Source organism: Stegostoma tigrinum, chromosome 20, assembly GCF_030684315.1.
Source record: "Stegostoma tigrinum isolate sSteTig4 chromosome 20, sSteTig4.hap1, whole genome shotgun sequence".
NCBI lineage: Eukaryota > Metazoa > Chordata > Chondrichthyes > Orectolobiformes > Stegostomatidae > Stegostoma > Stegostoma tigrinum.
Window position 1 is genome coordinate 28,761,838 of NC_081373.1, and position 23,455 is coordinate 28,785,292.

The window sequence follows — 23,455 nt, forward strand, 5'->3', positions numbered from 1 at the left end:
ACCGTTTAATCAACAAAAAGCAGCGACTGCAAATATACAAAAGTACTTTTACTTTATATTGAGTGTCCTAAAATTACTTCGTCCAACCTAATCTACGCTCTATCAAGAACTGGCCGATAAAAACAAGGTTATACATAATATCTTGCACGTTGATAGCATTTTAGAATTGATCAAGTTGTGAAGCATTTTCTTGCAGACGCTCTTCTACGAGAAAGACGTGGTGCCCTGTTACTGATGCTGCTTTACTGATACAGTAACTGTGTTCTACTGAATCATTACCAACCTGTGGAAACCTGTTTCACGCCAATTCAATTCAATTTAACTTGAAATAAAAGAATTTAAAAGTCAATTGTTGGATATTTTTGTCTTTGCGTGATCCACCCCACGCGCCCTCTTTCATTGGATTCTATATTTATGTAGAACTACTATCTATTTGTTAATTAAGACCGTGTGGAAATATAATGAAATACAATCACAGTTTTGATCATGCGATTATTTTAAATAGAGCTAAAATCAATTAACTATAAGTCCATATGGAAGATTTACGCTTTGCAGCAATCCACCCTCTTCAAAATTATTATATTATTACTTTAGTAATTTTGTCGCTTCACGGTTACTAAGTTCTTTCTACTCGGGTGCATTTCAGTTTTTCAGGTTGTATTCACAACAGTAGACTGGCATTTCTTCAAACTTTCCATACAATTTCGGGAAAAGAATCGGTTTCTTTCCATTCTCGTTCTTATGTCATTGGCACTACAATGTCACTGATCCAAAATAAAATACTTGACAGAAAAATGTAGACTCGTTTCTTGTTCAGGCCTTTCTTTAATTTATCTTCTTGGCTTATGTTATAGAAAGCTTCTCATCAGCGCTATCTTAGCCACTAATGTTACTCCTCATCACCCCCACTTAATAATTTTCTCTCTCGATGTTTAAATTCATTGGCACACAACTACCATTGCGCGAAAATTGCGTTGCAAAATACCTTCTGAATATCACTTCCACAAACCAGCATCAATGAAATCATCCTGCTCAGAACATGTAGCTAAGAAGCCTTTGCACCTTTACCACAATGGTTATCCAAGAATCGCTGTTATATGAACACCAGCTGTTCCGTTATTCGGCAGAACTTTACTTTTAAGAGAACATAAGAGTGCTTGAAGCTTGTTTCATGCCCACTAAGCATGTGAATAATTATTTAGGCAAGGCTTAAGCAACCGTCGTTATAATGTTAAAAAAATGCAGCTTATATATTTATGCTAAATATGAACAACAGTTATGTTTTAAAGCTATACTTTGAACGCATTGGCTTGCATATAGAAAAAGGATCGTTTTTGTTACACAGAGTGGTTTGTCAGAAATCAGGGGCACAATATGTACAAAGGCTTATCATGAATGTGAACAGTCGCTGCTTTGCACTTAAACGTTCCGGTTTCAAAATCTCTGCTTTTGTTTGATGCATCGTCATCCCTGCTCAAATCAGTAAACATGGCTGCAGACATGCCGCTGTCATGTTTGTACCTTATACACACATGTATTTCTTTTATTTGGTGCAAAATACAGTGAACTTTTGTATAGCCAACACAACAACAATTCCAAACAGATATAACCTTTCCATCACTCCCCCAAAACAGGATTCAGAACCACCATGCAGATCATATGTGCTGAGCTCAGTTCAGCTTCGGCGGCCTGCGGCTATTTTACAGTTTAACAACTGCACTAATTTGCGTCGATCTGTCCAAAATATCTGTTTAACTGTGGCATTAATCTGTACCGAACTTTCAGTTGTACTTAGTGACTTTCGAGGGCAAATCGGTGGCATCTGATAGGTCAGTATGTTTGGTTGCAAACTTTGTGTATGCAAAATGTATTTATATTATCAAGGGGGGGGGGGGCGAATTGCAACGTATCTTGGAAATAATCACGTTCCTGTATCGACTTGGACGATGCAAGCTCTGCGAGGGGCCATTAAAGAGCATTAATAGATTGGCATAGCATTATGCTTTAGTACGTATTGATCGCAAAATGTCTGTAAAATATTGTTTCAATGAGCTGCATTGTTCACCGTCTGCTCTTGGAATTTTGTGACCTTGGGTTGTTGGCAACGAGGGGTAAAAGGGAGTCAAAATTAGCACATGATATCCAGGTACCTTCAAATTTGCTGCCTGAACACACTATATGTTTAGACACATCATACTGGAAACAAGCAAAGCCCGAATGCAGTTCAATTGAATGTCTTCATTCAATGGATGTATTTTGTCTCTTGTGAAGGCATCTCTCAAATAGGTTGACTCAGTAATTAACTAGGATTCACACTCGATTCTTTAATGCTGCACAACAACATCATTAGATAGACAAAATAAATTCCGGCTTTGAAGTATCTAATGCTCAGTTGGGAAACAGCACCTTGCTGTACCTGGTGTGAGACTTGAGCCCGATCGAGCATCACCCGGATCTATTTTTTTTAGAAACGCAGTTTAAAGAATCCGTTGCACCTCCGAGTCCCATTCGCTCAATGATGGAGTGTAACCATCAGATTTTCATCAAAGTTCTATTAAGTGAAACATAGGTTGCAGGGCACCTCTGATTGAAACAGTTTAAATTTTAATTGTGTTTTTAATTTGACATATAGTTGCTGAAAAGAATGACACTACACGCTACGGGGCGGTCGATTTTCTTAATTCATCCCTGAGGAATTGATGAGTCTATCAGTCCAGTAGATTGGAAACCCATTAACGCTCTATGGTTTACGCGTCTTAGGTTGTTAATTGGAACTTGATGGATTGTGGCCCTTTGATAGGCTATGCTGATCTAATCTCGATGACTTCTGTTTTCCAATAAATTACACAATTCATTTTCCAGCCCCGATTACATAAATTGTACACCTCCAGGCTCCAGTGGAATAGGGAGGCTCTCTGCAGCCCGTTGTGAGATGTCATTTGTACCAAGAACAGCAAGCTTTTGAACGAAAATCGAAACATAATCAACGTTTATACTTAGAAAATTTATTGATATCATTTTCTTCGGTAATTTCCTTATTTTAAAGTTCGACGCGCCATACATCATAATACACACGTGTAAAAGGACTGTGTTTAATATTTATCGAAGCTTGATTCGCAGATCAAACTTGTTTATGACTTCATCTGTCACTGCAGGTGGAACCTTTGCAATATCATAGGCGGTCAGGAGGCGATTTTCCAGCAGCACAAACCCACTGAAGATCTATTTTCATTAGCAACAATGCGCGCCTGACATAACCCTATACTTTTTTATTCGGTGGGGGGCGGGGGGCGCTGGGGCGGGAGGAATCCATTGTCTGTGCTTTTGCAATCTGTGCTTAACGCTTAACAGGCGTGATACATTCGCAGTGATTACAGAGCAGTTTCAATTTAGGCAGGCTTCCTCTCTCCACAGTACAAAAGAAAATATCAGAGGAAGGCGAGGGGGAGAACACATTCAAGTGCTATTTACACGAGCTGTAAGGACATAAAACAGCAGAACTGGGTTTAGGACGAACCCGTTTCAAAATAGGTGATTTGAAGCGCTCTCTTTAAGCAGATGCGCGCTTTTTAAGAGGCATTTAAATAGTTAAGGTTCACAAAATGTGGCTATTTAAGACGCCAAGATAGATTTCACGCTTTATCTTTATTACCTTCAAACTCCATTCAAACACAAATTCCGGCTTAGCTGCAGGCAATATATCACATGATAAAATGTTTGCTCCCGTGCACATATGGTGACGGATTTGGATTTTAGTTGAGTAACTTGAAGGGAAACTTAATTATCAGGACTTATATACGGCGCAATTAGCTTAATTTAAATACAATACTATTGCAACTAGAGTGTGCTAAGTAAGGTACAGTATAACTCCACGCCCGATACAATGCTTGCAGCGAATGTATCTTTGTTATCTTCTAGAAAAGATGGAAACGTTGCTTCGGCGAAATGTGTTTAACATTACAAATCATACTATTTGAAAGTTCTAAATAATTTCAAATCAATTGGACTAGATTGTGTGGTCACATAACGAGAAGTATCACAACCATGTTTAGTGTCCACATTAGGAACCCAGGGCATAATTACGCTGTTTGTAACTTTCTGCGACTGCTACAATTTCTATTTGTAGTTTAAATACTGGCTGCAGCCCCAGAGCCTGACTGAGAGCGGAATGAAGACTGATCATGCAGCGCTGTTTGCAAGGGCGCGCCACGTTAACGAGCTGACACAATGATTAAAGCTGACCATTTGTAATGTGTCGCGACCCCGTGAAAGCATGAAAAGGTTAATGTGGTAGAACGGTGCAGGGCTCTCACACCTGCCGCCCAGAGCAGGACAAGAACTCAGCCCCTGTCAATCAATCAATTAACCATGCCCTTTCCGCAATCAGCTTTCAGCAGCCGGCACCATAATCAAGTAAACAAAGTCGAACTCCAACAAGATCGATTCAGGATTAATACAGAAAGCTCCAGTTTTAGAAGCAAAGTATTAGCTGGACCTACATTTCCAAATAACACAAGATACATCAGGAGGCGATCTTATTAGATGCTGCTGTATTGGAATTAATCTAACGTAATAAATAATACTCACTTTTGGAGCAAGGCCCTATACCTATGACAATCAAAGTATATTTATGAATCGAGATGCTTTTTGGCAAATGTAGATTCGGGACAATTCACTAAAGTACAGTCGCCAAGGTCCATAATTTATAAGGAAAGTGAATATAATTGGGCTGAAAGTCAAGTTTAATGTCAAAGTTCTGATGATCAGAAAAGCCAGATCAGTGCAATTTTATGATCATGACAACCCCCTCAAAAGTTAGTTTCAATTAATCTCATGCTTACAGGAGAGCACGAGTAATGAGGTAATCAATAGAAGAGATCAAACTAATCTTTCGACAATCCAACAAGTTTATAGGCAAACTCGAATTGCCAGTCAAGTCAGCAATGCGATACTTTGGGGGAGTTGATATACCTCGAAAGTGATTTAAATCTAATCGGCAAAATTCTAGCTTGTGTTTATTATCTTGTCATTACTATTATTTTTCAAAATCATGTCATGCTATAAACTCTGCCTGGTCAGTGCGGTTAATGTGTTATTCTAATGATTCACATATCTATACATGGGAGATACTCAGATTATGGGATAGGTGCATGACCGGTTAACCAGAGTTCCTTAATTAAACCCAGGATTCAATTAGACAGTCATAAATTAATCCACTTCTTAATGGTACATCTACCTCTACTAATCTAGCTGGGGTGTTGGAAATTTTACCATCGATCAAAGACCTGATTAATTTATTCACTAATCAACTGACTGTCCAATGTGCTCCAAATACGGATGTGTTACTGGTATTTGCATGTCTGTTGGCATTTGAAAACGTCTACACTTTGTTCACTGTGTCTCTGACAACAGCTGCCAATGTTGCTCGACTTTGCTATTCTATGAGACTGCAAAGTGTCAGTAACATTTACAACGCGGTGATAGCGATCAGAAATCGTGTTTAATACTTATTATAAGGTGTCTTTTTAAAAAAAAGTGCTTCATATGCCTGTTCTTGCGTACTTCCGCGGGATCTATATTCTTTGATAAATTGTTAAATGCAGATTAGATGCAATTCCAGAAATACCCAGCAGCACATCTCTATTTGTTTGGTTCAACGCCTGGAATTTTATTTCGACAACTAGACGTGCAGCTTCTTCAAATGCTTTTATGGAATTTAACTTCCGGAAACTTTATTCCAGTTAGTTTGCTTCTACCCCTGACCTCAGGAATGGAACATGAAGTGGCCAAAACACTATAATCTCTGTGGCGAATTAACCATCGATCCAAGCATAAAGGAAGGTTCATTTGACATAAATTATTCAATCTCATCCATTCCAATAGGAAAGGCAAGTAACTGTATCTGGCCACTGATAATCCTGGTCTAATTGAATACTAATGACGAGTTTTAAAATACTAGCATCAATTCCTTTTACTAAGTTGTTTATCTTCTTTTTCCTCCTATTATATCAATAATTTGTTGAACGTCTGTTGCGTTCTCGTATTGCATCTTGCCCGGCGTCGCCGTGATGCCTGACGCCGAGAAATGTACATCCAATGCAGTTGTTGTACCTGGTACATGATCCTCTAGCCGTACTGAACCTTCGTTTTATAAACTGCAAAAACAACTATTCATAAATTCAGTTGTGTGTTAACGCAACTCCAATGCCAAACCCACCGTAAAAGGAAAATAAGCATCCTTCAGTTCCTCCAATCTCAGCGTGCAATGTTAGATGAATCTTGCTTCCAGCTTCAAACCACTGGACAGATTGGGAAACGAATTTACAATTATCCCCTTAGTTAGCAGCCAGACTTTGGTGACGTTCAAATGACTCAGCCTCAACCAAACTTGCCCACTGTGACCAGGTTCCCATTCAATACTAGTACCCCTAATGTTATGTGTAGTTACTTCGTTAAACTTGATTGTGGCAAATGATCAAGCTTATTCAGCCTTCGGTTAAGTATCATTTAAGATGTAAGTACTTATAGACATCATTCGCATCTTTAGCAACCAGAAATTATCATCAACGAAAATCCATCAAAAGTTTGTACAAGTTCAAGAGTATTTGTAACCCATTTATAACCATTCCGGTAGTCACAGGCTGGTAGCCAGATTTGATCCAAACTAACAGTCAGTGAACTGTCTCGATACGCAGTCACAGTACCTTCGCCATGAAATCAGACTAATTACAAATCTCGAATGTATTGTGCTTTTTGCTGACTTTTGTCACCATTTTCCACTACAATATTAATAGCTCAAATGAGATCACGATCCTCATCCCCACTCCCAGACCAAATGTGAAATGAAAACTCAACTGCAATCTCATTTGTATATCTAAGAAATAAGTGTTTCGCGGATTTCCAGGTTGAAGCATATTCCATTTTTTGTTGCTGGGGACACTATTGCTATCTGCTCCAGCTACAGTCTCGTAACTGCTTACACCACCAATCCTGCATTGTAAATGAACGCGGAAAAGCTTACATTAAACTCCACGTCAAATATGACACAATAGAGTGAAGACGTTCACCATTTTGAGATTTTCTGGATCTTTTAGTAAGAAAAACAACGTGAATTTTGTGATTTACTTTCCAATGCGAATCGTGTTTACTTTGAAATCATTCAAAACGTTTCATAATTGTGAAAATTCGGATTCCTGCGACTCTTGTACCCCACACCCACTATCTACTCAACCCACGTAAAGCAACATCGCCCAGAACTCAGGTGCAATCCATTTACCAACTGAAACTACCATTTGTTTTACGCCTGTAACTATGACTCGCCCCGGTCCTGATTTTCAAGGAGCAATAAGTAATTTCCTCTGAGGCGAGGATCTGGCCAGACAGTCACACTGACCAGCACCGCAGCCTATAGGTCAGTAAAACTTTAAAGACATCAGAGTCACCGCGTGCGCCTTTTGGGGCACTATCTATTGTCACACAGCACTGCATCATCTTCTTTCAAAGCAAAATTATTCTTACCATCTCAAAACATCAACAATCAATCAAAGTCTTGGTTTAACCTAATCATCCCTCAGCTCGTGTAAAGTTCAAAAATTTCCGGGACTGACTGCTGTTTTTGATTGGCTGCAGCAACTCAAACCTACATGCAAATCAGCCAACGCCACTGCCTCGGCAGCAGATCAATACAGGTTTACGGGACGCTGAGAATGCATTCAGCTAGTGCATGCTCAGGGAAAACGACTGCAGAACAAAGCCACAACAATTTACGCCGCCTAACACGCCTGCAAGCGATTGTAAGTAAGTTTCTTTCCTTTTTTTATGAACACAGAATGAGCAACAAAGACGACATCACAAAGTGTTCCCCTGCCCCGATCTCCAGCTTTACGATACAGTCCATACTTGGGACATCGTCGGAGGAAGAACGCACAGGTTGCAATGACAATGCAAAGGTAAATACCAGGAAGCGCTGTTTGTCCGACTCCTCGGACGAAGAGTTAATCGAGGAAGGATACAAAGACCTCGCCTGCTTCTGTTCCGACGCTGGCCCCGCAGAGCCCTGTCGCAGACACCAGACTATCAGCTACACTTGTGTGAGTAAGTGAAGCAAGAATCTTTATTTTTACGGTCCATTATTGCCTTCAATTTCTTTCAGTGAATAGTTTAGGAAAAGATAATTTTATATGAGGCACAATGCCTTTGCCCTGTAAATGAGATTTTTTTTTGTGGCGCTCTCCTAACATAGTTTCATAGAGCGTATACACGTATCTTACACTATTATCGCTAACGTCCAAGCAGGCACCAATATTATCGACCACGTCAACAATGACTCTTATTAAAAAGTGAAAAATTCTGGAAGGTCTGGGTAGATCAGATAACATCTACCGACTGCTTACATTTGGGATGGGGTTTAGTCGGTGAAATTGCATTGTGCAAACTTAAAGGGTTTTCATATTTTACTGCGGACAGAACATTCACACAATTTGCTTTCGACATCTAAGTTACACAAAATAAAATGGTCATTCAGTAAACAGAATACAATTAATAGTTTACTTTGTGACTGGAACCCAGGTAGCACACGACAACAGCAATTCTGTTTCTTCCATCATTCACAACATATTGACTCTGGATAATAACATATATACGCGACTATTTATTGAAATCAAATTCAGCACGATATATTTCAATAGAAATTAGGCAATGAGCTTAGTGGTCATATTTAGCTAAGCGTTTACAACGCCAGACTAACTGAGCCAAGCAGCGGCATTTTGCAAGATTATGACAGTAAATACAGGTGGGACGCGTTTGGGGTTCTTTGCTAATTAATTGTACAGATAGCCAGAGAGTTAGAAAATGCATTTTCTCATCATGAAGTGTCAAATAAAGCTCATTCTTTTTTGACAGCTTGTATAATTTTAACTATACTTAAAGGGGGTTTCTTACGTGAAGTTTCCAGGCAGTGACGCATTTATGCACTCCAGAACGAAAGAGAATTTAAAACGAGGGAGGGTTTATGTATCAGCGCGTTATTCTGGCCGCATGGGCAATACGAGTGAATTTTCTTTTCTTCTAGAGGTACAGTAATAGCGAAAAGACGAGGAATACAAAGAACATTTCTGAGACATACTTTTTTTTTATTTTTAGGTAATACTAAAGGAGTTGGCACCGCTGGGCAGGAAAGTGCGGAGAGAAGGCAGCAGCAGTACCTGTCGCAAGATGGTCAGGTTTACAAAGAAGAAAAAGAGAAAAATTGCATGCAGACATCAACAGACAGACAACGAGAGGGAGACAGACAAGGGAATCCGACCAAGAAGAAGACTCGCACGGTTTTCTCTCGCAGCCAAGTTTACCAACTAGAATCCACCTTCGACATGAAGCGTTACCTTAGCAGCTCGGAAAGAGCCTGCCTCGCCACCAGCCTCCAGCTCACAGAGACGCAGGTCAAAACCTGGTTCCAGAACCGCAGGAACAAGTGGAAGCGACAGCTCTCAGCAGAACTCGAAGCAGCCAACATGGCCCACGCGTCAGCGCAGACTCTGGTCGGAATGCCACTCGTTTTCAGAGACAATTCTCTTTTGAGGGTTCCAGTCCCCAGATCAATTGCATTCCCAGCTCCTTTGTACTACCCAGGCAACAATCTTACAGCTCTTCCCTTCTACAATCTCTACAACAAAATCGAATACTGACATTTTCTGCTCCACGTATCTTTATAACTGTTTAACAATTAAATTGTATATTTATATAATATCCGTATCTGTTTAAAATATATCTTTCTTATATGCAGCCACTTGCATAATTATAAAGACAATGTGCTTCTCTATAAATTGTATTAAATATACAGTGCATATATGGATTATTTGCAGTTTTTATTTGAAAATGAGACACTTAAAATTGCAGACGGGCGCATTATGATAAAAATGTTAATATGAATATACCGATCAGAATATGAAAAACACACATGAAGAAAACATGACAGTACGGATTTTAAGAACATTTCTTCGTGTCTGACAGGAAACCATCCGATATCCTTCCGATCTGATGGTATTAATGGACTTTCCTGATAGGAATTCATTTTGAGATAATAGCATTTTTGACAAGGGGCAATTAATAAGCAACAATGACACGGGAGAAGAAGTATACATGCATTTGTTTTTTTTACACACTGAGAGTTACTTGTTCACTCGCCGAAAAAATCTGACATAATGTTATTTACGACAGGAAACTCGGACAAATGTTTACTAATGGTCAGATACAATTAAGGATGCAATGTATTAATACATTGAAAATGTGAAACAGAGAAAACATATTAGAATGTTGTGTGCACGGTTACCAGAACGTTGTATTCACAAAGTAACCTGCATGTTTCTCAGCTGACCCCGAAAGTTCCTGAGCGACAGATGATAGTTCCGAATTTTCACAACCAGTACTTTCCAATCTTATAACTTTTATGATGAAATTAACATAAAAAACTGAAACATTGAAGTAATAATGCAGTAACGACGTACAAGAATGGATACTTCAGATAATTTGCTTACTTTTAAATTCAGTACCTTTAATATCAGGATTAAGTTTAAGTTAGAATGTTCGGAATAATACATTGGGTAAAGGTAAGATTAATTTAGGATGTTCACTTAAAATTTTGAGAGGCAATGTTTGCTAATTTAAATAATTAATAAAGGCATCTTTTCGCTCTATTAAACTCAGTTTCAAAAATGTTAAACCGTATTTCATTATTCACGGCAACGGAATGACAGTCTTAAATAATGGAAAAGAGCAAAGATTGAATTTTTGAACTAACTATGGCGTGACAGAAAATTACATTTATCATAGACAAATTCGCGTTGCGCGTCTCTTAAAATTTAAATTTAATATATTTATTATAATAATTTAGACACATTAATACATTTTGGATGCAACAAATAATTAAGAAAATGTGGAGGAGTAATTTTCACGTGGTTTATGTGTATTATTATGTATTATTACAGTCATGCACCACATATATTCACATTTCTCCTTGGTGAAAATAGGTATTTTACTTTACTGATAAGTTTCTAAAATGAATAATTATTATTTTCAACAATTGTTGAAATTGCTAATCAACATATGATTCGTTAATGTGATGCTCAGGCCAGTTTGAAACTCCACACCTTTTTGCAAGAAATCTATTCTCTATCAGCATAAAACAAATTACGATAATATTTATCGTTTATCATTTAATTACCCGTTCTTAAGATTGTAGGAGCATGTTCTCCAAAGATCATTGTACTTGCGTTACTTTTTAATAAAAAAACATTTTTTCTATTGATTTTTTTACCCTCTTTATGAAACATGGTATTTCGGTTTTATTTTTACTCAATTGAATTTTAATTGAAATAACATAAGCTGTTCTTGTATTTGGAAGTTGCTTATAGATTTTTAATGTCATAAACATGTTGCATAGTAAAGCAATCAAGACATTTGAACAATAGTGTAGAATATAAGACAGCGAATTTACAGCTCCCGAAAATACAGAACATACGCCAATCTGTCAGAAAAAAAGTCTGTGATGTATTATTTTCATTAAACAAATTATTTTAAAATTGTAACAGCTCCTCAAAATGTTGCGTGGCAGCAGGAAGGTTATGATAGTTTCAAATTTTCCATTGTATAGTACAATGCAATATAAGGTACTCTGAACTTATGTATGTGAATGAGTACAAATGGAAATTGAGGTTTTTCACGAGAATCAGACTCGACTTTTACACAGTATATTAAAACATCTTTATGTAGCATTGTTGACATTTAAACAAGAATATTCAAACAGAACTGATAGAATCCTCAACTGTGGCAAGTTTAAACAATGCTCTGAAATGTGGAATAGACATGTCTCATCAAGAAAACCATTTTGACCAACTGAAAACAATTCCAAAGTCTTCATTTGTACTAATTCCTTGGATCATTTTTGAGATGGAGGCACTTACTTTTACAGCAATAATAGGTATTACAAATACATTGGTGTTCAACATAAAACAAAAAAAAATGAAGTACAGGTATTGAATGTTAACCACCGCAATTCAAATATATATGTCCATTTTATGAAGAACGTCAATAAGTTTTAATAACATGCATTGATAATAAGTGTGCATTAGCTCATGGTATTAAATGTCTGGATAACAACGCAGGAAGGCAACATTCATCGATGATGTTTCCTTGGTATATACTACTGATGTACTCAATATAGTCTCCATCCATAACACGTTACAGTATTGCGGATCCATTAAAAGTGTAAGAGTTACTTCCTTCATGATCGAAAATAAAAACCATGACCTTTTGATGTAATGATTTACAATATTTTAACATTGACATTAATATTGTGTTTTTATGAATGCCACGTTTACAAAGTATTTGAACTGTTGCATTTCTCCAAAGTTGCTGCTCATCACGAGATTGCACAGTTTATCCTAAAGAAAAGCAACAATATCATCTTTAATTTATGGTTCCTATATAGCACTTTCCTTCCTTATAAACGAAAACGTCCTTCTATTTCAATGTTACCATACTCTGAGTTCAAGGTGAAGTTGGCACACTGCAGCTTTAAGGAAGAAACAGGGACAAGGAAACGTCACGTGAGCTGATGACCATGACGTCACATCCGCTACCCAAATAGGCGCCAAAGCCGCCCGTCTTCGAACCGACCAATCAGGCGAAAGAATTGTGAACGGCGGCGACGGGGACGGTGGTAGTGCCTTCTGGAACAATCCGAGTGAAATTAACGGAGGTTTGAGTTTACGTTCAAAATAAAGAGGACGACAAGGTAGGTGACGGGAAACAAGAAGTTGCAGGCCGGTTATTCACTCAGTGCGGGCTGTATTGTCGGCCTCGTGCTTCCCTATCATCCGTAGCGTTGGTTGTGTTGGAGGCCGGCGCCATCGCCGCTAGGCCGCAGCTGACGCCTGCGGCTCAGTTTCCGTGTCTGTTCGTCAGGAGTTTCTAGTGTCGCGGGCAGTGGGTGCGGCGTTACGTCGCTATCTCGTTTCCGCCAGGTTGGTGGCTGGCGAAACGAAGGGCGTTTGGGGATTCCGTCTCAGGCTGAGCGCCGGCATTCACGTCAGTTTAATACGGCAGCCATCTTAATGGTGGGATGCAGTTCAATTTTAGTTTCCAAATATTGAGGCCTCTTGCAAATAGCTGTTCCCTTCGTCAGTTTTATCCCCTCATGTTTAAAGTTCATTCAACCACTGACGGTTGTATGGCTAATTCCGTCGCTACAATGTAGTTATTAAACTGCATAAATAGAAGGGTTAGTATGTCTTAATAATGGTAGTTTGCCCCTTGTTTCTGTTGTAACACTGACAGCCAGAGATGCTAACTGCCCATAATCAAAATGGTGTCAATGGTAGAAGAGAAACAAGGGATACTATTGTTTTGTTCTGGAGACATGTTATTTCAGGAAATAATATATCCTCTCTGTCAGCTTGACTGTCTGCTGTAACATTGTGTTTGTAAGTGGGAGAATTATTTTCAATGAAGTACAACTTTTTTGTCATTGAAATGCCATTCCTTACGAAAGGGAGAAATACTCACTTTGCTACGGTGGGGGAAAATGCAAACTTTAGTTGGGGTGTGAGAGAGTTTGGAAAGAAGTTTAGAGTTCATGAAGAAATTTGAACAGGGGAATGAGGGATTTAAATTGAGTGTGTTGTCCCTTAAAGACCACATAGGCTAGTAAGGGGGGAGGTGGTCACCGAGTGGAATTTGTGGAATGTAATAGGAGTATAAGTGTTACATGGTATGTTGTATGTCTAACAATATATTGGAACAGGTAATAACACCATGTGAGTTTCAATAGTAGATTATTTTAGATGGTATTTATGGCAGGTTATGTCAAATATTTTGCTTAGACGGGCTTATAAATTATGGCAGATTTGTTTAGTATCTGCAGGTATTTAGAGTAGTTAGGCTACTGGAGTGTGCAGTTCCTGCAAAAGGTAGATATGGATAGGGAGGGAAATCTCTCCTTGGTGGGGTCAAGTTGCAGGTGGTGGAAGTGGCAGATGATGTGTTGGATGTGGAAGTTGGTGACTTGGTGAGACCAAGTGCAGATTTGGTGACTGATTGGCGGAGCATCTGTGCTGTATATGCTATAACCAGCAACACCTTCTGATTGCCAACCATTTTTAACTCTTTCCTCTCTCCTCCTCCTCTCTTCCCCCCCCCCCCCCCCCCCCCAAATTTTGATGCATGTCCATACTGGATCGCCTCCGGTGCCACAATGAAGCTGTGCACCAACTGGAGGAACGACACCTCATTTTGCCTCAGCTGCCTGCAGCTTGATGGCCTGAACGTAGAATTGATCAGTTTCAAAATCTCCCCACCCTGGCCTCATTCCACGTCCAACCCTCCCTCTCTTCCCCACCTCCTTGACCTGACACAACCTGTCCATCTTCTTTCCCACCAAACACCCCAACCTTCCCACTGACCAATCCCCACTACCCCTGACCTGCATCCACCTATCACCATCCCTTCTATTTATTCTGCAACTCTCTTCTCCCTCCGCAGTCATGACGAAGGGTCCCGACCAGAAATGTCGACTTTCCAACTCCTCTGATGTTGCTTGGCTGGCTGTGTTCCTCCAAGCTATTGACTCTGACTCCAGCATCTGCAGTTCTTGCTATCTGAGTTCCTAATCACAGACCTCCAGGCAGAAAAATAACCCTCTAGCACTGCCTTCTGTTTCCCACCTTCAAGCCAATTTTGGAGCTGATTGGCTAGCTCGCCTTGGATTCCATGTGTTCTAATCTTGTTAGAAGTGGAATTTTGTCACTTCAAAAACTCTATCAGTGAGACATGATTTCCCACACAAAGCCCTGCTGACAATCCCTAATCCATCCTGTCTTTCCAAATACATCTAAACCCTATCCCTCAGAATCCCATCCAACAACTTACCCACCGCTGACATCAGGCTCACTGGTCTACTGTTCCCTGTTTTTTCCTTACCACCCTCCAGACTTTCAGCATCTCACCCATGGCTACTGATAAAAATTTCTCAGCAAGGGACCCAACGATCACTTCCCCAGCATCCCGCAAAGCTCTGGGATACGCATAATCAGGTCCCATGGATTTACCTACCTTTTATGTGTTTTGAGACAACCAGCACTACTACGTATTCTATAATATGGAAACTTTTCATGATGTCACTTTTTTTATTTTCTGAAGTTCTGTAGCCTCCATGTACAATTCTCCACAGTAAATACTAACGCATATGCTCATTTAGTATCTCGCCCATCTCTTTTAGTTCCACATAGGTGGCCTTGTTGATTTTTAAGGTGCCCTATTCTCTTGGTAGTTACTGTTTCCCTAACATATTTGTAGAATCCCTTTGAATTCTCCCTAACCCTATTTGCAGAACCTATCTCATGTTTCCTTTATTGTCTTCCTGTTTCCCCTTTGACATATTCTTTCTCCCCATATACTCCTGTAGGGAGTCACTCAGTCCCAGCTGGCTATACCTGACATATGCCAGAGCCTCAATTTCACTAGTCAACCAGCCTTCCCGTTTACATTAACAGGAACATACTGTCCCTGAACTCTTATCTCATTTTAAAAGACCTTCCACTTTCCAACTATCCTTTTACCTGTGAATAGCCTCCCCCAATCAACTTTTGAAAGTCGTTGTCAAAATTGCCTTAGTCCTTTTTGTATTTTAACTTTTAGATCAGTTGTCTCCTTTTTGATGACATTTTAAAACAGTGAGAATTATGGCCACTAGCCCCAGAAGGCTTCCCCACTGACACGTTTTGTCACTTGCCCTGCCTTATTTCCCAAGTAAAGGTCAAGTTTTGCCCCTGTTGTGGGTATGTCTGTGTACTGATTAAGAAAATGTGTTCGTACAAACTTAGCAAATTTCTCTCCATCCAAGCCCTTAATGCTGTGGCAGTCCAGTCCATGTTTGGAAAGTTAAATCCTCTAATGTTATAAGCCCTATTATTCTTATACCTGAAACATTTTGAAAGATTTATTATAATTAGATATTTTCACTTGTGTTTTACAGCGGGATGCATGCTAGGCAATGAAATGCCTTTTGCTTAGCCTAATATTGCGCTTGTGTATTATACTAAATTGCTCCAATACAATAAAAATGCTCTTCACAACATTAAGATGAGCAGAAATTATCTACTAATCACAGCACTCCTTATGTAACTAAGTTATGAAAGGGGCAAAGATCCCTGGCAAAAGGAGTCAATAATGGTGCTAATGTAAAAAGAAATGATGAAACTTAAAACATACTGGTTGAGGGGCAGAAAAATGTCAGCATCTACCAGGATGGAGATACTTGCCTGACCTTGGAACGGTAGACAGAGCTGAAATGCACCATCCCACAACAGTGCATCAGTAGGAATACATGCATTCATCCAGCCTCACAACTTGGATACAGCTATCCTCTCTGGACAACAACTGGTGTCGAAGAGAGAAGGGGAGCAATGGTCAAGGCTCAAACATTGTAAAAAAATTCTAATGAAAAGATTATATCCCTTAAGTTTACGTTGAACTTTATTGCAACAGTGTAGTTGGCCAGGTATGGAGCAACCCAGGGAACTGGAGAGTTAAATGGCAAGTAAATTGTGACTCGGGGTCATGTTTGCTGATGAACACGAAGCCTTTCTTTAAAAATTGTGTATATTTATAGTTAAGACCAGTTTTTGTTTAATCAGGAAATTACTTTTGTGTTTTTAGGGTTATATATTCAGTTACTACTATTTTAGTACCTATTGCTCCGTTATGACTTGCTGCCACTGTCGTGTTACCAGTTGTAAATACTGTCACTATGTGACAAAACACAGCACAGGCACTTTAATATACAATGATATTTGCTTCCAGAGCAAATCTAAAAAGATCTTAAGACACACCTCCACTCGGTTCGCACCCGGTGTGGCTACCTCTACATTGGGGAAACCAAGCGGAGGCTTGGGGACTGCTTTGCAGAACACCTCTGCTCGGTTCGCAATAAACACCTGCACCTCCCAGTCGCAAACCATTTCCACTCCCCCTCCCATTCTTTAGATGACATGTCCATCGTGGGCCTCCTGCAGTGCCACAATGATGCCACCCGAAGGTTGCAGGAACAGCAACTCTTATTCCGCTTGGGAACCCTGCAGCCCAATGGTATCAATGTGGACTTCAACAACTTCAAAATCTCCCCTTCCCCCACCGCATCCCAAAACCAGCCCAGTTCGTCCCCTCCCCCCACCGCACCACACAACCAGCCCAGCTCTTCCCCTCTACCCACTGCATCCCAAAACCAGTCCAACCTGTCTCTGCTTCCCTAACCTGTCCTTCCTCTCACCCATCCCTTCCTCCCACCCCAAGCCGCACCTCCATATCCTACCTACTAACCTCATCCCACCTCCTTGACCTGTCCGTCTTCCCTGGACTGACCTATCCCCTCCCTACCTACCCACCTATACTCTCCTCTCCACCTATCTTCTTTTCTCTCCATCTTCGGTCCACCTCCCCCTCTCTCCCTGTTTATTCCAGAACCCTCACCCCATCCCCCTCTCTGATGGGTCTAGGCCCAAAACGTCAGCTTTTGTGCTCCTGAGATGCTGCTTGGCCTGCTGTGTTCATCCAGCCTCACATTTTATTATCTTGGATTGTCCAGCATCTGCAGTTCCCATTATCATTAAGACTTTTAATGTAGCTTGAAGAACAGAGTATATTGCATTTTATCCACTTCTTGGTCCAAATGGTTTGCCTGAATAGCCTGTTAGACAGGATTGATTGCTAAGAATTTTCAGTGCAGAAGTTGGCCATTAACTCTATAAGTTCATAGTGTTGCTGATGTTGGCCAGGGAGACAACTGATATTGTGCGCTTGGGTATCCTGAGGTCTAAAGTTATATTTGACTAGGTTAATGCTTTTAAAACAACTTCATTCAGCATGTATGGGTGGTGCATATATTATGTATTTTCACAAGATATTGACAATTTCATCTTTCATTTGATTTATTATGCATTAAGGATGATTCAGCTTTTATTTTCAGTTGTGCTCTGGCACTGTTTGATTAGTATGCGAAGGAGACAATTTTTGTAAAGCCCGTTAAGAAATAATATAGTTATACAGGAAGCAGTCAGACCCTTCAGTCAATTCGTCCATGTCGACTAAGCTAGTTCAGTTGCCTGCATTTGGCTTGTATTTCTGGAACAATGATGACCCATTTTACTCTTCTGGTCATTCTCCTTATTGAAATTAACATTCCTATTACTAAGTCTTCATCTTTAAGGTAAAGATAGCTGTAGCTATTGTAGTTGATACCATAATGGGAAAGAACACAGAGCTCTGGCTTATTGACTGAAGAAATTGCTTACCTTGTCCTTGCTTTCCCTCAAAGTACTAAGTGATATTTACATTAAACCAGTAGTGATCATTATTGATGGTTGTAACAAATCAATCCTCTACACTGTTTCTTTGATCTTAGTTTTAAATTTAATAATTAGAACTGACATTGCTGAAATATTATGTTGCTTTTTTCCAGATGACTGGATCAAATGAATTCAAACTGAACCAGTGCCCTGAAGATGGGATCTCTGCCATTAAGTTCAGTCCGAACACCTCTCAGTTCCTGTTGGTGTCATCCTGGGATTGTACTGTCCGTTTGTATGATATCACATCAAATAACATGCGCCTCAAGTACCAGCATTCAGCAGCTGTCCTGGACTGTGCTTTTCATGTAAGAAGGGATTTATTGTGCTGCTGAATTTTGATTACCTGGAATGTTTGAAAATTGTTTTATCTGCTAGCAACATGGATATCTATCTTGGGTAGCTGTATAATATTGCCAGTTTGAGTTCACTGTCAAATGTCTTCAACATCAGCCTGAGCCTAAGCCGTTTGTGTTAATATACCATACTCCATTAAGCAATTGAGCGTATCATGAGTACCACAGTTTAATTTTTTTTGCATTATACTTTAAACTGAAAGCTCCCTGTTTGATAAGCTTATTTTAATTCCTCTGCTTTCTAACTTTTTCTTGTTTTCTTATTCCTTTAATTTTCCTTTTTTGTTTCTTTGTGTGTTTTCTTTTATCTTGTCACATTAGGTTACTTTCTGTGCAGAGCATTCGTTATTCTTCTGGTATGAGGGCATTCATTACCATCTCTCTTTAACAGTTTTTTGTTTTTAACCGTTTAACCTAGGAGATGCCTCACCACTCATGACAACTACACAGTGTGTGTTTACTCTCCTGAAGAAAAACTACATGACTACTTCTGTGTTTAAAGTTACTAGAATAATGTACAGTATGTGTATGGGGGACTCACTAATGCTGTCGAGAGTTTGGTATAATTTGAGTATTTGTGGTCTGCTGTATTTGCATTTTTGCTAATATTAAAGTGTTTGGACCCAATGCTAGCACATTGTAAGTATTAATTAAACTCTTATTCTGATCATCATATGCTATAGATCAAAAACATGTACTGAAAAATGACTAAAATAGCTGTGCAAAACATTTACATTTATCAATATTAAATATGGTTTGCTGTTTGCAATAGCAAAGCTAATCACGATCCTTCTGCAGTTATTTAACTGCATTGTTTGTCCCTATTGATCTCCACATTTCTGTCAGCAGATTGACAAACTGTTTCTTTTTGGTAACCTTAAAGGTAATGCACATAGTTTTCATATAGTACAATACAGGCACGGTCAATTTGAGAGAACGTTTAAAAAACAAATGAGCCTGTTCTGCCAAATCTAATTCTGAACTCTTCCATGCTTCACGGTCTCCATATTCCTTAATTTCTGTAAAGAATTTCAAATGTTCACAACCATTTCAGTTAAATTACTCATCATCTGAGCCATAAACAATTAGCTCTTTATTCTGAGACTCTGGCCTTGTGGCCTAAATCCTAGTCTCTAACTTGGGATGGAAAGCGTTGAAACTGCAAACTTTTATAGCTTAAACTTTTATGCTTGTAGACACAGTGGAATATTGTTGTACTTGATATACCATTTCAATAAGTTGGTGTTTGTTGGCATTAATCCCTTTATAAGTTACAGAAAATTTTAATTTTGAAGTGTGAAATGCAGATTGTAATCACTTATGGTCGTTTCATTTTGTCTAGAGATGAAAAAGTATGTTTATTTGAGATGTTTTTAAAAGTGCAGGGCGATTTTTGAAAAGAATAAACTTAAATGTTTCTATTTGGTGGTGAACATGGGATCAATGTTTGTTTCATCAAAGTACCAAATTAAGCTGTGCTGTAACGGTGTTTAATTTTTCTCAACACCTTCATCCCCTCTACCCCTGTAAATAGGATCCAACTCATTCATGGAGTGGCGGGTTGGACCTTTCGCTGAAAATGCGTGATTTAAATACCGACCAGGGTGAGAAATATTTATAATAAATATGCTATTAAGGAGTTGCATGATGTTCTTGAATAGCTTTTGTTTTTGTACAAATTATGCTTCCAAGTTGAGAATGGCTGACTTTGTAGTAAAGCTGTTGACAAGACTGTGCATGATAAACTGATTAGTAAAGTTTGATCACATGGGATTCACGGAAAACTTGCCAAATGGATACAAAATTCCCTTGACACAGAGAATTGGTGATGAAAGGTTTTGGACTGGAGACTTGTGACCAGCGTTGGGTCCACTTTTGTTTGTGATTTATATAAACTATTTGGATGAGAATTTAGGAGGCATGGTTAGTTTGCAGATGGTACCAAAATTAATAGTATAGTGGACAATGAAAACGGTTATCCAACATTACAAAGAGCCTTGATCACTTGGGCCAATGACTTGGGGAATGGCAAATGGAGTTTAATTTAGATAAAAGCAAGTTGTTGCATGTTGGTAAAATGAACAAGGGCAGAAATTATACAGTTAATGTTAGGACCCTCATTGACACCAAGGGGTTCAGATACATGTATCTTTGAAAGTTGCATCACAGATAGACAGTGGTCAAGAAGGCATTTAGCGTACTTGCCTTCATTGCTCAGAGCATTCAGTATCGGAATTAGGACGTCACGTTGAAGTTGTACAGGATGCTTGTGAGGCCACTGTTGGAGTACTGTGTGTAGTTCTGGTTGCTCTGGTACAGGAAGAATAATTAAATTGGAGAAGATTCAGAAAAGATTCACCAGGATGTTGCTGGGACTGGTGGGTTTGAATCATAAGGAGACACTATAGGCCAAAACCTTACCCACTGGACTGTAGGAGGTTGAGAGGTGACCTTAGAGTTTTATAAAATCAGAAGGGGCATAGATAAAATGAATGGCAGAAGTATTTTCCTTCGGGTGCGGGAGATCAAAACTAGGGGGCATATTTTTAAGGTGAGGAAAACTATTTAAAAGGGATCCAATGGGCAACTTTTTCAGAGGGTGATTTGTCCGTGGAATGAACTGTCAGAGGGAATTGGTAGATGTAGGTACATTCCAAAAGACTTTGGGCAGGTACACAAATGGGAAAGGTTTGGAGGGATGTAGGCTAGGCACAGGCAAGTGGGACTTTTTTTTAGTTTAGGAAAACCGGCCTGGGTGAGTTCTCGGAACGGTCTGTTTCCCTGCTGTGTGACTCTGACTTTCAATAGTCGAACAAGTTTGACGGATTATGTTAAACAAACAAAACAAAAAGTACCTATGAAGGGTCTAGGCCTGAAACGTCAGCTTTTGTGCTCCTGAGATGCTGCTTTCATCCAGCTTCACCCTTTGTTATCTATAAAAGTGCCTCCTGTTTCTTTTTGATATAGCCTAATGTTTTGTTCTAATTTCTATTTGCCCTAAACAGCCCATGCTAGTGTTATCCTACTAACAGTAGGTCTAATTATTTGCTCAGTCTGTCCATTATCGCTTTATTTTTCTTCCCTTCAAACACCTTTCTAAGCTATTCTTAAATATTGTCATTTCTTCAGTTTTGATAACTTATCACACATTGTGCAGTTTTTCAGCCTTCTATGAAATTTTTTTTTGTCTTACCAGCTCAGATTTGCTCAGTTTTATACCATTGCTCTAGACTCAACTATTGTGAAGCCAGTTTATATTTCCACATTCTGAATCCTTCATAATTTTAAACTCCTCTGGTGTTCCTTCTACTATCTGATGTAGAATTTGGTATCCACTGATTCTAGTTGCAGTTTAGAAGTGTACATTGTTGAGATATCCTTGGTGACCTTATGATGGATGTTCTTTTTGTACTTAAAGGTTGAGAAAGAAAATGGTACATATATCCATTTTCATAATCTTTAAGAATCTGCTTTTATAAGTTTAAGATATAATGTTTTACTGCTTAATGGCCAAATTTCTTTAATGTCTTCACTGTCGATTGTAAAACTGCTGAAGAATGATAAAATGCAAGGCACATTACAATAAAGCTGAAGAAGAAATGAAGTTGAGGCATGATTTTGCTGTTCTGTTAATATATAAGTACACCTCATTTCAGTGAGCCAAAACCGGTATGTCAAAGATGGGTTGCATTGCAAACACATGGAAGATTGAGTCTATGGAGTAGACTTATTATACCAATTGATTTGTGTTTTGGAGGAGGGTAATCCCTGAATGACCCTTGGATTGGTTTGGACCTCTTTCCACTCCTACCCCTGGTTTACACTCTAGTCGCTCCTTATTATTGATGTCACTGAAGTGGGCTAATGGCAGAAATGTTAGTTATTTTTAAGTAGATTTATTCTCTAATCTAAATAGCGTTGGAGGAATGCTTTACGCATGAACATATAGACTAGCGAGATTCCAATCTTCATTTTGTGGCCAAGTTGGCAACCTTGAAGTCCATGTCTCTACGTTATGTTCACCATTTGTAGTTCTGGCTCACTGCTCTGTTCTAATTGATGATGTGACCTTTAAGTCATGGTGGTTTTCATTTGCTCAGTGCATGGCTGGATGAATTGTGAACCTGTGAACATTTTTAATATCCAGAACCACAAGATAGTGAAAACATGTTATGAAAAGGCAATATTTCCTGTACTTGAGATGGATATCTTAGTCCCAATGTAACCTGAGATGGAATACGTGGGTGACCCATCGTAGACTTGCTGGTCTTTGAAGGATGTATCCCCAGACCTTCACACTGGTAGTTATAATGACAATAAACAAGTCCCACTTTTCTCCAATGAAAGATAAATAACCTGCTTTTTCCCTTTAAACGAAATCAATTTTTTTTTTTAGAATCAATTGTGGGTTCACATGATGCATCAATTCGTTGTGTTGAATACTGCCCAGAAGTGAATGTAATGGTGACGGGAAGTTGGGATCAAACTGTCAAGCTATGGGATCCTAGAACACCTTGCAATGCTGGAACATTTGCACAGCCTGAAAGGGTATGCATTAATATTGTTTATGACATAATACTCATTGATTGATTGTAAATAAAGGTGCAATTGCATGTTTCTGTAAAGCTATTTTCATTATTCACAATGTTAGCTTTATCTTTTGGAGTATAGAGTAGGATTGGGTAACTATATTGTAAATCACTA

The 23,455-nt window shown here is 39.1% G+C and overlaps 2 protein-coding genes across 3 annotated transcripts in view; both read left to right on the top strand.

Annotated features, from left to right (window-relative positions):
* The first annotated feature begins 1,747 nt into the window (after window positions 1–1,747).
* LOC125461934 (homeobox protein HMX2-like) lies at window positions 1,748–11,260 on the top strand. Of its 2 annotated transcripts, XM_048551317.2 has the most exons (3): window positions 1,748–1,829; window positions 7,829–8,094; window positions 9,142–11,260. In XM_048551317.2, the coding sequence occupies exons 2-3, from the start codon at window positions 7,830–7,832 to the stop codon at window positions 9,681–9,683; spliced, it is 807 nt and encodes a 268-aa protein (XP_048407274.1). In that variant the 5' UTR covers window positions 1,748–1,829; window position 7,829; the 3' UTR covers window positions 9,684–11,260. The 2 variants fall into 2 exon arrangements, with proteins under 2 accessions (XP_048407274.1, XP_059508899.1); XM_059652916.1 differs by lacking the exon at window positions 1,748–1,829 and having other exon boundaries at window positions 7,695–8,094.
* A 1,387-nt stretch (window positions 11,261–12,647) lies between these two features.
* Window positions 12,648–23,455, top strand: part of bub3 (BUB3 mitotic checkpoint protein) — a 32,496-nt gene continuing 21,688 nt past the window's right edge. Inside the window, exons 1-4 of the mRNA XM_048551487.2 lie at window positions 12,648–12,790; window positions 18,509–18,703; window positions 20,286–20,355; window positions 23,148–23,299. Coding sequence (XP_048407444.1) covers window positions 18,509–18,703; window positions 20,286–20,355; window positions 23,148–23,299 — 417 coding nt within the window. The 5' untranslated portion in view covers window positions 12,648–12,790. The remainder of the gene's footprint in view (window positions 12,791–18,508; window positions 18,704–20,285; window positions 20,356–23,147; window positions 23,300–23,455) is intronic.